The sequence below is a fragment of the Blastocystis hominis genome (assembly GCF_000151665.1).
Source record: "Blastocystis hominis, Singapore isolate B (sub-type 7) whole genome shotgun sequence assembly, scaffold_1".
Taxonomy (NCBI): Eukaryota; class Bigyra; order Opalinata; family Blastocystidae; genus Blastocystis; species Blastocystis hominis.
This window is the reverse complement of record NW_013171816.1, coordinates 462049-476349: the sequence shown is the minus strand read 5'-3', so window position 1 is coordinate 476349 and position 14301 is coordinate 462049. Positions and strand designations below refer to the sequence as shown.

General features: G+C 46.3%; 7 protein-coding genes; 2 read left to right on the top strand and 5 right to left on the bottom strand.

Annotated features, from left to right (window-relative positions):
- Positions 1–164: 164 nt before the first annotated feature.
- On the bottom strand, positions 165–652 carry GSBLH_T00006115001 (uncharacterized protein; the record flags this gene model as incomplete). The annotated part of the gene is made up of 2 exons (XM_013039021.1): positions 165–398; positions 428–652. The coding sequence occupies 2 exons, from the start codon at positions 650–652 to the stop codon at positions 165–167; spliced, it is 459 nt and encodes a 152-aa protein (XP_012894475.1).
- A 1450-nt stretch (positions 653–2102) lies between these two features.
- GSBLH_T00000769001 (uncharacterized protein) lies at positions 2103–3514 on the top strand (the record flags this gene model as incomplete). The annotated part of the gene is made up of 3 exons (XM_013039020.1): positions 2103–2524; positions 2555–2889; positions 2919–3514. The coding sequence occupies 3 exons, from the start codon at positions 2103–2105 to the stop codon at positions 3512–3514; spliced, it is 1353 nt and encodes a 450-aa protein (XP_012894474.1).
- Positions 3515–8703: 5189 nt separating this feature from the next.
- GSBLH_T00000767001 (uncharacterized protein) lies at positions 8704–9223 on the bottom strand (the record flags this gene model as incomplete). Its single annotated transcript, XM_013039019.1, has 2 exons — positions 8704–8968; positions 9000–9223. The coding sequence occupies 2 exons, from the start codon at positions 9221–9223 to the stop codon at positions 8704–8706; spliced, it is 489 nt and encodes a 162-aa protein (XP_012894473.1).
- A 400-nt stretch (positions 9224–9623) lies between these two features.
- GSBLH_T00000766001 (uncharacterized protein) lies at positions 9624–10388 on the top strand (the record flags this gene model as incomplete). The annotated part of the gene is made up of 1 exon (XM_013039018.1): positions 9624–10388. The coding sequence occupies one exon, from the start codon at positions 9624–9626 to the stop codon at positions 10386–10388; it is 765 nt and encodes a 254-aa protein (XP_012894472.1).
- Positions 10389–11809: 1421 nt separating this feature from the next.
- Positions 11810–12431, bottom strand: GSBLH_T00000765001 (uncharacterized protein; the record flags this gene model as incomplete). XM_013039017.1 has 1 exon in its annotated part: positions 11810–12431. The coding sequence occupies one exon, from the start codon at positions 12429–12431 to the stop codon at positions 11856–11858; it is 576 nt and encodes a 191-aa protein (XP_012894471.1). The 3' UTR covers positions 11810–11855.
- A 94-nt stretch (positions 12432–12525) lies between these two features.
- Positions 12526–13188, bottom strand: GSBLH_T00006114001 (uncharacterized protein; the record flags this gene model as incomplete). The annotated part of the gene is made up of 5 exons (XM_013039016.1): positions 12526–12718; positions 12749–12956; positions 12987–13021; positions 13095–13132; positions 13165–13188. The coding sequence occupies 5 exons, from the start codon at positions 13186–13188 to the stop codon at positions 12526–12528; spliced, it is 498 nt and encodes a 165-aa protein (XP_012894470.1).
- Positions 13189–13387: 199 nt separating this feature from the next.
- GSBLH_T00000764001 (uncharacterized protein) lies at positions 13388–14295 on the bottom strand. XM_013039015.1 has 5 exons: positions 14130–14295; positions 14009–14081; positions 13941–13978; positions 13649–13907; positions 13388–13619 (listed from the first exon to the last, which is right to left on the bottom strand). Exons 1-5 carry the CDS (start codon positions 14249–14251, stop codon positions 13416–13418), a joined length of 696 nt encoding a protein of 231 aa, XP_012894469.1. The 5' UTR covers positions 14252–14295; the 3' UTR covers positions 13388–13415.
- Positions 14296–14301: the final 6 nt, after the last annotated feature.

Here is a 14301-nt window from a genome sequence, read left to right as displayed (position 1 = left end):
TAAAATCTGTGGATCATTGCAGTAATAACACACATTTCGATTTGGGCATTCCTTGGAATATGTGTGACCTTTTCTGTATTCAAAATTTCCATTTCCTTTGTTTCTTTTTACATCAATTCACTCCACTCAACTCCCAAGCTTTATGTGAAATTTCCGCAACTCTTTCAATATTTTTCTGCATTTTTGTACCCAAAATCACAAAGAATCGATGGTAGTACGAAATCTATATGCAAAGTAAACACAGTCTCGTTCAATCCAAATCGAATGAATTGGCTATTTGTACACAAACACAAGTATTGTTGCAGTGCTTGTAACAGGGACTGAATAAGACCTTCACTCGAAACTCCATTCAACATTAATTCCTTGTCTCGAGATTTCCCTCCTCGAATGAGCGACACCTAACAATAAATAGGATTCCCTTTCATACTTGACTCTTTGGAATATCAGCAATGTCAGAAACAACTTCACACACCTCCTTGTTGGCTTTGTTCTCTGTCGGAGGAGAACTGAGACGGATTTGCAGTTGCTCTTCTTCCCATTCAATTCCCGTCTTTTTGCAGTTGGGTTTCACATGAACAGAGAGGGAAACAGAAGAAGGGCTCAACACACGAATTACAGATTCCAGTTCTTTCACAGAGGGAGTACGGCTCATCGTATTTGAAACAAATCGTATCAAAGGTTGCAGATGAACGAGCATACGCTCCAAGTTAGATTGTTAAGAATCGGGTAATAATCGATTGAATTATCGTATTAACATGGACAACGCTTTTTTGGTTCTAAATACTATTATTGTTTGTTTGATAAAGGAATACATCGTTTCGTATGGTTGTGAAAAAGAATAAAAAGAAGGCTTCGACAAATAATACGGGTAGATAGAAGGTGATGAGGTGGCTAACCTTGCAGATCGTGTACTTCACGCCCTCAACTTTCTAAAGGAAATCGCTAGAAGACCTGGAGAGCCTGTCAAACCCGAAGGAATGTTTCCTCCCCTTCCCTTATTTGTAGATAAGATAAATGTGCAAACGATCCAGAAACTCCGGATAGCTATGTTTGTCAAACCAGAAAAGAGAATGTCACATCATCACAGGTATACAATTAACCAATCGAAATATCTATAGAAATGAGCACACCGCCATCGACTCTGGCTACAAGTGCGAGAAGTGCGGATGTCGCTCTGGCAGGTCGCTAATGGTTTGTGTAATCGGTAGCTGACACGATTATCTGTCCCTGGCTTCGACAAAAGATCTACACAGGGGGCGTGGACGTTCATTCGTACCCCCATCCAATGTGTACAAGAAGTGTATGGTTCTTCACATTCAGCTGAAATTCACAAAGAACTGGAGCGACGCCTTTGGGTTGTGTCTCAAAACTACTTTAATTCATCCTCCCCTCCATCTCTTGGTCATGAATTGGAGGCTGTAAGAACTCGCTTTTTCTAATCAGAAAGGACGCAATCGCGAAAAAATCGAGGCTTCTCGCAGAACAAGATAATCAGGACATCATTGTACTGAGTACGTGTGTGAGAACGTGGTGAGATGTTAGACAAATGGAGTCCTTATGAGATTGCCGTATTTGAAGCGGGACTTTCTGTGTTCGGCAAACATTTTGGAAAGATTGCTAAAATCGTTCGTTTTCACTGAGGATTCTGATAGGTAGCTTCCATCGAAAACGACAAAGGAAATCATCGCATTTTATTCTATTTGGCACTTCTCTAGTCACTATTGTATGTGGAAGAATCAGCGGTCGCAATCATAATGAATTTGTTTTGTGTTGTTTAGGGCGTAGTTGTTTGTTGTATACATTCGTATGGTCTTGAGCAGATTCTATTGAGAAAAATGGAATGGTGACGGGTTTTACCTAGTAGTTGTATGTTTAGAGCAAAGTAGTCGATAGTGACTGGTCCGCACACTTCCTCCGCCATGTCATATCATATCATATCAACACATGATTCTTTTCACACTGCAGTTGTTCTTCTGTTGTGCAATCATAGCTCTTTCAAAAGTTTCATCCACATCCCTTCCAATCTCCTTGTTCAATACTGAGAAAATAACCATTTCGTTTGATTTTTGTCACTTTTTCAACCCGCTTTTTTCTTCCTTGTGATGGAATCTCGTATTGATTTTTCGCTTCTAGTTCCCAGGCTGGTAGCGAGAAAAAGGGGATTTTGCGTCATGTACCACTTGCTCTCAATGAATAATGCTCCTAGTTGTACTATAATTTGCATTTCCATGTTTAGTATCGTTTTCAGCTCCATTTATATATTTCAATCACTGCATTTCCAAACTCCAAGCGTAGGACGTTGCTCGCCCGATTTCTATGACAACATTGGCTTCTACCCTCCTATGAATGCAACGTGCTTCCCTCAGGTCGATGCTGTGTATACCTGGGTGAATGGCTCCGATCCGGAGTGGTTTCAGGAGATGCAGTACTACCGTTCTATCTACATGAGATCCCACAACACAAACGAGAGTGAGAGAGACACTTCCATCTCCATGAACCGTTTCCGCGACAACGACGAGCTGAAGTAGTCTCTGTCCGCGTTTTTTCCCTCTAGATACAGCATCCGATCCCTGGAGGCGAACGCTCCGTGGATCCACCACATCTACATCGTGACCAACGGCCAAATCCCCAGCTGGCTGGACCTTTCCAACCCCAAAATCAGCGTCGTGTTCCACAAAGACATCTTCCGCGTGCCCCACAGCCTCCCTACATTCTCCTCCCCCGCCATCGAGCTGAACCTCCACCACATTCCCCACCTCTCCGACTACTTCATCTACTTCAACGACGACGTCTTTCTCGGCCAGCCCGTCCACCTCTCCGACTTCATCTCGCTCCAGCGCGGCCAGAAGCTCTTCGCCTCCTGGCTGGTCCCCGACTGCTCCGACCGCTGTCCTCTTTTCTCTCTCCCTTCACTCCAGGCCGCTACAACGACCTCGGCAACGGACAATGCGACCCCGCCTGCAACACTCCCGCCTGCGGATTCGACCTCGGCGACTGCGCCTCCCGCGACGCCCCTCCTCCCCGCGGGGGAGCCTCTCTCACCGCCAATCGCGACCGCATCGCGCAGCTGGTCCTCCCCGACGAGTCCTGCAGCCCCGACTGCAGCCCCGACTGGCTCGCCGACGGCCGCTGCGACGCGCCCTGCGACCGGCCCGCCTGCGCCTTCGACGCGGGCGACTGCCAGCCCCGCGGGGAAAAACCGGTTGCAGAGAACCGCGGGAATGATCTCGGAGCCGATGGAGCCGACGGAGCGGAGGAGGTACTCGCGGTGAAACGCCCGGGGGAGTGGGTGTGCGTGGGCGAGGGGGGTTTCCCGCGGGGATCGGGCGATTCGGAGGCGGAAGAGTTTGTGCAGGAAGGATGGGGCGTAACGCCCGAGTCGTTCTGCGTGACGCGGATGGTCATGACCGGGAGTTTCATCCAGATCGATATCGGGGAAAAAGTGGAAACGCGGAAGGTAGAGAGCGTGGTAGCGGTGGAAAACGGTTTTTTTTATTTATTGGGAGGGAAATGACGAATAGACGCGATCCTCTTGGCGAAGATGAATCCCCGCGGGGACACCTTGCTGGTAATGACGAAACGCTCGCTGCTGGGCGTTTCCTGGGAGTTACACTTGGCGGTCTTTGTCAGCGACTCGGCCAACCAATCGCTGACGCGTCTGCTCTTGGTGGATTTGATTCACTTCCCCGCGCGCAGCGCCATCGCCGCCTGGGTGGAAACCGGGGCGATTCCCGCGGTTCCGCTGCAGGACAACCCGAAAATCGCGTGGATGGCGTACTCTCAAACCCACCTCGGCACGCGCACGTTCTTCAAGCTCACGCTCAACGACCTCTGGGAACGCTATTCCATCGGAGAACTCTCCCCGCGGGAATTTGAGGGAGCGGTTCGGTCGAACGCGTCGATCGCGGTGGGGCAGTTTATGGAGAATGGATTTGATTGGGGGTCCAATGTGCCCTTATTCTTCGAAGAATCATATGGGGCCATGTTTAACCCTATCGTCAATAATCGGGACATTGGGCCCAAAACCACATTGTTTATGGGGCATTGGAACGAGCCGGGAATGGTGACTTTGGAAGTGAAGAGTCCCAATTCGGACTTGAAAATGGTCCATTCTGTTCATCAATGTACCAATTTTGCTAATTCGGGGTCCATGTCGTTTCATTCGTGGCTGAATAAACGACGCGCGTATTTGGGACTGGAGCCGGATATTCGGGCCTTTTTGAAGAATAAGCCCCATATTCGGCAAATACGGACATGTTTTGAGGCCATGGAATTGGAGGTCCCGCCGAATGGAGGAATCGTGGAAAACGCCACGGTGACGTTTTGGCGGGAATTCTATGAAGTGTACGAAGTGTCGAATGCGCATGACCAATTTTGGAGCCTTTTTTTGAAATCCAAAAATCTGGACTATTTCGCATCGGTGGATACATTAGTGGAAATGGAACAGTATTTCGAATCGATTTGGAACAGTAGTCTGGTTCTGGCCATTCCATCCATTGAAATTGTCACGTGTTCGTGGAATTTGCGTCAGCAGGAATTCACGCAGATTCCCGCGATTGCGGATTATTATATGAATCGAAAGGACCCAAATTCGGGTTTTAAACGGACGCTTTTGCCCCATATTCATTTCGAAGAGAGCTCGTTTGTGTTGCGATATGGGTCAATTGGGGCCATTTTGTCCATGAACTCACAACAATTTCAGAACGCAATGAAACAATCCTTGAAACACTCACGTCCCCTTTTTTCATTGGTCCAAAAATCGGAGCGAAATCGCCGATTGTCGGACACGTACCGTGATTCCTTGATTTTCACCAATTTGCAGTTGATTCGATTGTTTGGAAACGTAAAAAGGAACGTTCCCGCCCATATGCCCCATTTGATCAACAAATGGGTCATGCGGGAGATCGAAACCAAACTGTCCAAATACGTGAATTCCACAATTCGGCACAAATTCAGGGAAAGCGACGATTTGCAGTACGCTTTTTTGTATTTCCATTTTTTGGGCGGATTAATGGACAAAGCCGAAACCGGCAATTTGGACCGCATTTGGAGGGAAAAACTGGATCGCGACGAGGACGGCATTCTGAATTCCAACGAATTCGAAACGCTCGCCGCCATTGTTTTGGGGGATTCCGCGGGAAAAGACGAAAAACTGCAGTTACTCGAATGCCTGGGAGAAAACATCAATTCCCCGCGGGAGCGTGTCATGGCGAAGCCTCCCCGCGGTTCTTTGTATCTTCACAGGAGTTTTATTTCGAATATCACGTTGGAATCCATTCGGAATTGCTCGATGGCGGCAACTGGATTAGCCGCGCGATTTCCGTTTCAGGGCCACATGGAAACCGCGTCAGATTCCGACGTGGCGTTTCAAATGATCCAAGACGACGTGGAGGATTTGTTGGACCAGGTAGAAACGTGGAAACGTGGTAACGGAGTAGCTGGATAGCGTGCGGAAGCGCAAATCGAAGTTCGTGTGCATCAATGACAATATTCAGAACAAAACGGAAACGCATGACAAAATTATCCACGATTTTTACAATTCCTTCTTCCCGCTTCCCTCCCAGTTTGAGAAAAATCACCGTGATTTTTGGAATTCCGGATAACGCGTAGAATTGATTCGAATGGAGTATTACTGGAAACAGAGTCGTCGGTTTGTGGGGAAACTGTGGAAACTGGAGTGGCTGTGGTTCGCGGGAATGGTGGTGGTTTGTGCGGTGGTGGTTTGGCGAGGAATGTAGGAAAGGGAGGGAAATGTGAGCGATTAGAAAGGCGTGCGAAGTGTCCGGAAGACGAACGAAAGGCGTGTGAACGGTCGATTTAGAGGTGGAGTGTTTTTCTATGGGTTGTTTGTTTGAATCCGAAAGGGAGGATTGGTTGAATTGTTGGAAAACAGAAGGTTGAATTGAGGGAAACAGGGATGTGATTTGTGGTGGAATGAATTATATGGGTTTCTTCATTCTCTGTTTTATCGTGGTTTAAAGAGATTCAATTCATTGATTCAAACAAACAACTCATTCAATTCATTCAATTCATTCAATTCATTCAATTCATATTCCTCCTTCCTCGGCTTTCTTTCCTTCCTTCCTTCCTTACGTACACTTACAATTATCCACCATCGCTCTCAGCTCCCTATTCTCCTCTACACAATCACCTTCCTCCTCATCGCCCACGTAGCTCATATCGCTCCAACCGCTTGAAATGATCCGTGCACAGCGCTGGCTCGTACCGCAGATGCTCGCAGCAATCTACTCCTCATCCCTTCCCCCTTTCTCCACTCTGCACAATCAAAATCTGCACTTCGTACAACGCGAACGGCTGCAACACCAGTTTCTCCAGTTTCTCCAAACTGCCCAGCACCAGCTTCGAGCACCGCGCGAACGAGAAGTCGCCCACTTCCAACCGCTTCAACTCCTTCATCCCCACCAACGAAACCTCCAATTTCTCCTGGAAGCAGCCGGGACCGACCACAAACGACTCTAATTGGGGCACCTCTGATCAAAACGGACCCAATAAAAAGATTTACGGGACAACTCAAACGACTGAGCGTTCTGGAAACAGAACGAATACTGATGACAATTCAGCAGCCAATCATTTTCTTCGCTCGGAATTTGACCGATCTGCACGTGCCTCAATTTGGGACAATTCCGCACGCAGAAGTTGGTATATGAAATGAAACTCCCGCTGTCGATGATGAGCGAATGCAGCATCGGCTGCTTCTCGATGAAAAAATGGCCGTTTTCGTTCTTCTGGCAGAACGAATTCTTTCCGATTCGAATGGTTTGGAGGGAAGGCATGGATTCGGTGAAGGAGAAGTTTCTGTTTTTCGAAACACAATAATCGCCAATGACCAAATCCACCAATGAATTGAAGCGATAAAACGAATCTTCCTGCGAAAAATGAGAGCCGTTTCGCACTGTTAATTCATAACAGACCGAGGGATCCGCGCTCGACACATCCGAAACGATCGCTATTCGTCATTTCGAGAACACAAAAACACAATTCGTAGAGCCGGTTTTGACATCTTCCAATGATTGCTTTTTCAGTTTCTCCACCAATGAGGACGAAACTCCCTGGGAAAGGTAAATGTGTTTCAGTTTATTCAGCGCTGCGGTGTCCAGCGCCAACTCGGGAATGTCCGCCATCTCTACGAGTGAAATGGCTCGGCTGAAAGGCACGATGCAGCACAATGCAAATGCAGGAACTCAGCGAGTTTTTGCCGACGGACAAATGATGAAGATTTGGATTGACTAGGATTCACAATGTTTTTCGATGTGGTTACAAGACAACTCGAGCTTATTCACGGAGAAACCCACGCCGAGCGTGATGTGCACCGATTCTAAGTTCGGGTTTTCTACACAACAGAATGGATGACAAGCCACTACGGCTGATGATCAGCTCTCTCACAGACTTCAAACAATTTTTCTCAAATCGAATCTCCCTCAAATTCTGGAAATTCCAAATTCGACACACTTCCAAACTATCACATGAAGCAGGACCGAACACAATTCGCTCCACGTGCCCCACAAACTGCAAAAAATCCACATTCGTTTCGTTTCGCAGCCCTCCTTCCAACACCTCAAACAAATTATAATTGGGAGGAAACGACCGCAAGTCGTCCATCGTGGACACTTCGAACTTCGTGGCCATGCCGTCGCAGAACGAAACACCGTTCACCGGTTTTCCGTCCGCGAATTCGCCTTCGAAGAGTTTCAAACCCGACTTCGGGTCAAACAAACAGCCGTTTCCACAATAAACTCCATTTTTAAACTCGCCTTTGTACACCAACGACGACGAATTCCGCTCCGATACGAACTTCATTCCACGACCTTCGTATTTGTATTCCAACGTGTGATCATCGAACGCGATCTCGCCAAAATAGAGCATTCCCCGCGATTCATCGTACTCCACGAACGTCGGCGTCCCGTTATACCGCGAAAAAACGCCCGCGACCGTGCGAGTCGCTCCGTAATGGAGAAGGCGCGATGGTTTGTTGTTGTGGAATTCGAGTACGCGGCCACTCCACTCCGATTTGTTGTCTTTTAGGATGACTTGGCCAATCATGTGCTTTCCGCCTTCGATCGTGTCGAGGTATTTCTTGCCATTTACCACGTAGATATCGGAAGTTTTAACTCCTTTTTCGTAAACCTCCGTTGAGATCTCTGTCCCTGTGTCGAAGTCGTAATGGATGAACTTGCCATCTTTCTGACCATCATAATAACTTCCGGTATTGATCAGAATCCCTTCCTTGAAAAAGGAGCACACGCCGTTTAGCTTCAGGGTGGAAGTGAGGAAGCCATCGAAGTGTTTCATGCCGTTTACGAATATAGTCAACTTGTATCGGCTTTCTTGTGAAGATGGCAATCTTTCTATCCGAAACAGAACTCGATACAAACCAAGCAAACCAAGAACTTGCTCTGGAGGCTGTCCTTCAGTCATGCTTATCATTTTTTGATACAAATCGTCAAAGTTACTCTCTTCTAACTGAAGTCTGCTATCTCCTCCGATATGCAGCAAATCATCCAAAAACGTTTTTAGATTATTCATCCAAGCTCCATTTCCTAGGATATTAATTCACTCTGGGACAGTTACTCGGTGATGGTCTTCTCAGTGTATTTTCCATATTATATATATAAATATAATCTCAACTACTGTCTGGATCCAAAAGATATTCGGAATCGAAACAATTCTATGTAAACTGACACGCTACTGAGTGTAACAAACAAGAGAGATAGTATACAACGTTCCGTTTCCGCTGACTGCGTCGAACTCAAATGCAGTATCCTCCACCTCTTCCTCTGTCACCATCTTCATCACCAATTGGCTAATGACACCTCCGGTGATTGCGCACACAGCCACCTCTGATTCCCTCATCGGCCGGCCTTCCCGAAGATTTGCGACTACATCACACAATGAAACAGGCTGATTTTCTCTTTCTACCCAAGTGTTTTTGTCGATTTTGGTAATAAAACTACGCTAAAAAAACATGTTTCAATGAATACTCGGAACGAGTTAAATCAATAAACAAGCAGGACAAACCATTTGTGAAGGCAGCAAAGCAATGTCCTTCTGTCGCTGTTTTGAGCTGATCGAGTGATGGATTGCAGAAAATGACCGCGGAATAGGAAGAAAACAAGCAGGATAAAGAAGAAGAAGAAGAATCGCTTAAAGAGGAAATCGGCTTGATATGAGCTCGCGGATTCAGCTCTTGCAGATGCTGACACATCGATTCGGATAATTTCCGTCCCGAATCTTCTTTTCGTAACAAGAAATTGCTCCGAAAATCGGTCGGTTGCACAATTGTATTATCCTATCCAATACTCATTAAACTATGCATCTACATAGATATCTACATTTGTTCCTGCGAGCACAAGGTTCTTGGCGACCTACAATGACACTCCACGTTGAAACATATACTTCTGCGCATAGCAACGTACCATTCACGAATAAAATAGTCGATTGAATGATCTTCTGCTGCTTTTCAGCTCCCCAAATGTGAATTTGTCTATCGTATCTACAATTAGGCTACTATTTATACCCTCTACTGCTCGTATTCTTCTTGATTTAAATGTGGCTGCATCGTCCTAAAGGGCGACAATCATCAAAAAAATAGTAAATGCATCAAGATGCCTAAGCGAGTATCGCGCGACGCTGTCTATGATGAAAATAACAAGCGAAGATTCCATGGAGCCTTCACTGGAGGGTTTTCAGCTGGATATAACAACACGGTGGGAACGGAGGAAGGATGGAAGCCAACCGCATTCATATCAACACGAGAGCAGCGTGTGGAGTTTAAACAATACACTAAGGACGATTTCATTGATGAAGACGATAATCCGTTGGTGGGAAGCAATTTGAAGGCACAGAACATTTTTTCTAGTGGAAGATCGGGTACGACCAACACTGTTGCGAAGGCAAGTACTGTAAACTCGATTCTGCGAAAGAAGAAACACTACTATGGCATAGGCTATGTTCCTATTGAAGGTCTACACACAAATGCGTATCTATTGGAAGATGACCGAAATGGAGTGATGAGGATGGATGGAATTTTACATGAATCGTCTGTAAATACGTCGCGATTTGGAATTTCGGCGCTAGAGGATGCTGATGATATGGATGTCTATGCGCACACAGATATGCGACAATTTGATCTGGAACTGGATGTTTCGCACCACCGAATTCGTGACATTGAAAATCCAGAGGATCGGCATCATCGTCAGCATCGTGCTTCTCGCACAGCTGAAATCCCCGGCTTTTGCTACGCTGAAGATAAAGACAACGGGAAAACCAAAACAAAGATCTACCCTCCTCCTCACGTTCCCAGCAGTTTCGTAGAAAAGCACGTTTTCTCGAAGCCGCTCGATTGGAGCTGGGTGATCAATAAAGGTTGACTCCACATACTTGCTGTCATTGTTGTAGATGCGATTACAACGCCTGCTGAAAAGCGATCTACGAGATATACTGGCATGACGGAGGAGATGGAGAAGGCCATGATGGAGGTTTGTATTTGCAGGCATTTTGAGTAATAGGACGATAAGCAGCCCTCTGCCTTCAAGTTAAAATTCGTTTCTGCGTCCGACTCGGTAATACCGGAGGAAGAGCCGAAGCAAGAAAAGATCAAATCGGAACATATCGTTACGCAGTGGAGGCCTGCAAAGCTGCTGTGTAAGCGGTTCAACATCCGCGATCCCTATCGCAATTTACCGGATGTTGAGAAGAAGCCTGAGGCGGAGACTGTGGAGCACATAGAAGATTTAATGCCTTCCAAGAAGCCTGTAGACAAGAGAGTGGACGTGGGAGAGTTGATGAAGGAGTTCAAGGATCCTTTGCAGAACGTGAAGAAAGCGGATGTGGATCTATTTGCTTCTCTATTTAGTTGAGGTGTTTGTTTCATACAATTCGTGTGATGAGCGAGAAGAAGGTATCTGGGTTTGCAGCGATGATGCGGAAGAGGAAGAAGGAGAAGGAAGAGAAAAAGGACACTGTTGAGGAAGTGAAGCCCGTGATTAAAGAAGTCTCTCTAACATGTTATGATTTGAGTATGATTCGATTGTAGCAATTGAAGAACGAATCCGGTTGCTCGAACAACAGATGAATGACTCAGAGGGCGACGATTTTGTGGATGTAGATTCGGACTCGGATTCGGATATGGAAATTACACCGAAAGAAACCGGCAATCAACCCTCCAAGAAGAATGCCTCCAAAATTGCTGCAAAACAACATGAACGAGAGCTGTTAGAGAAAATGCGTCAAGCATATGCTGAAAATAGTGATCCCGTCGATTTAGAAGAAGATGAAGCGTATTGTGAAGCATGTAACTTGAAAATACGCGGCGATATGAATATCAGTGTATAAGAATGGAGGGAGTCCAATAATAGACACATCTCGAGGCTTCTGGTCATTTGTCTCGTTTGAAGGTGATTTTTAAGAACGATTTATATAGTTCGTCACGTACATATTGCGGAGGGATGATTCCGAATAGATAGTCAGAATGTGTGTACTGCCTGCTGTGTTTCATTTGCAAATCCCGATGCTCTGTAATGATTTGAGTCATTTTTATATGTGTAGAGTGCGCCATCGCGATTTCCGAGGACATGTGAGCAACACGCGTCTGAAGTCTCGTATGTGCTATTGCAAACTTTGCCGCAAGCAATTCACGAGCGGTCTTCAGCTTTCCGAACACGTTGTCGTTTCGTCATTCGCTCACTCGTAGTTGAAGGGAAAGCTGCACAAGGAGCGTTTAGAGCGTATGATGAAGAAGCAGAGCCAGTTCAACCGGTCCCGTCGATTCCTTGTTTGTAACAAACACACATGAGATAATCGAAACTGACTAATGCCCATACAGCTTGCTTACTTACTTACTTGCAGGAAGCGGGCTTCTCTCCAGTGTAAGCATCGCAAATGTGCTTAATCACGTTCTCGGGATCAGTGAAGAGCTTATCATTGACCAGCACGGAAGGAACGTAGCTCAGAGTGGGGGTGATGTCACCAGCACGCAGCATCAGCTTGCTGCCCTCCTCTCCGTTGGCACAAGCAATGATGGCCTCAGCGTCCACACCCTCCTGAGCAGCACACTTCTTGACAGTCTCGTCGTCGAAGCTGTAGGTCTTCTGCATGCAGTTCATCATAGCAAGACCGTGATCAGGGTTGTGGAAAAGGGAGCAAAGTTCGACCTTGTTTCCGTAGCACTCCTTCTCTCCGTGCTGGCAGGTGAAGGTGGGAGGGTCGCGAGTGACAATGTGAGCCTTTCCGTAAGGAACGATTTCCAGGTTAATGATCTCCATGATATCCTTAGTCTGGGTAAGTTCCAGCAACGCACCCTTCGTGAAACGGATGCAATCGGGGCAAAGAGACTCAACCAGAGCCTTGACCTCAACCTTGGGTGCAGCGAGCACACAAATAGCAAGAAGAGCGAACACAGCAGCAAACTTCATTCTACAAAAAAAATTATTATTATTGTTGCTATTACTGCCATTGTATTACAATTGAAACACTAAATTATTGGGTCGGTTATGGAACAAACAGGCCCTATTTCTTTTCCTCTTCCTTCTTTTCAATACTCTTTTCAATCATTTTGACGAGATCTTCGTCAGAAATGATTTTCACCTTCTTCTTAATAGCTGCTTTGTATTGTGCTCCCTCAGTAATCTTGCGGCCATCCTCCATTTCAAAGCCAGCCACCAGATAGTTCGTTTTTCCGCTGACCGCCGTTCTTTCAACACTATGAATGATGAGTACAATACGTCCCAACCCTCCATGGTCGAAGATGAGATCACTAATCTCTTGCACAGTGAGATACTTTGATAATCCCGTCACAACAAACACAAGGCCGTCGAGACAGTCCTCCTTCCCTTGCGGGATCGTGAGTTTTCCGTGTTCTGGAGGATCTCTGGGCGGTCCCATCCACGCAGGTTTGGGTTTGTGGATAATTCTCTTTCGACCGTTCTTTTCATTCACTTCTAAAATCACACAACCAACTCATATCCAACTTGGTTTTTCCGTTTGCTCTCGTTTCGGTTTGGGCCTATGCATAAGATCCACATCTGCACGTGTTGTACGCTTCATCAACAACAATCGGTCGTTTTCTCTTCTGATACGGAGAATCAATTCTGGGAAGCTCCAATGTTCCCTTCGGCTAAACCGTAAACAAGATCTTCTTCCACTTACGCAGAAAAAGAGTGACGAATTCATAAAAAATGAAGAATCAACAAGAATGACGAAAATCGAATGAAATCCAAATTTTGGAGGCAAAACAAAAGCTAAAAAAAAACAACAAATCCTCCCTCCATTCTCTTCATTCTGGAAACAAACAAGCAAGGTCCAAATACACTAAACGAATTAAACAAAATTTATCTTGCGGTTCTGCTTCATCTTCTCCACCCGTACGCGATCCCGCTCAAACTTTTCTCGCAACTCTCTCAGCTGATCGCGGCGATTTTCGCGTCCTTGGAACCTGCATTCAATCGCCCATTCAACACCCACTTATAGAAATCTTTCTTCTGCATCGCTTCGCGTCTCTTCATCTCCTTTATCTGCATCGCCGTGATGATTTCATCGTCGCCGACGCGCTTCCGACGTCGCACCGTGGTCCAGCCATCGGCATCGGTTTCGTTCTGGATCGCCTGCAATAAAAATCAAAGCGAATTGAAACGTTTTCTTCTTCTTCGTAGCGAACCAGCGCTTCTTCCGCCTCTTTGCGGAGAACGGAGGCAGACTTCGCATATTCGCTAGACACTCGCTGGTAGTACGATTCGAGAACTGGGGACGTCGATGATGCGATTGTAGAGGAGGAAGTGCATGGAACTGTGCTGGGATCTGTTTTGAGGGTTTTGAGGAGCTGGAGCAGGGAATTGCGCTCCGCGTAGGTAATATACGCCATGCGCGCTCCTCCTTGAGCAATTCGACCAAACCTGCAAATTAGACGCAAACTGTGCAGAGCATACTCAACAGACTCAATTTCTCCAGAAGAACCAAAGATGGTCTACAATCAATCAGCCATTACGAACTTTACACGCAGCTGCTCTTCGTTGAAATCCGACACATTCGCAACAAACAGACGGCAGTTGTGGGGATTTTCTGTACTTCTAGACGAGGTTAGGAACGACGAAAAGGAAACTAGCCAGCCAACCTACCTATCTTCCTTCACATATAAATATCGCGTTCCAAAAGCATCAAGGAACGTAATCGGCAAAATAAAAAATCCATCAACGAAGGTCAGGACAGAGTCCGCATTCAGTGTGCTCACTTTCGGCATTGTATCCTAAATTGACACCAAGTCCAAATTTCGGCTCGACGCCCAGAGAA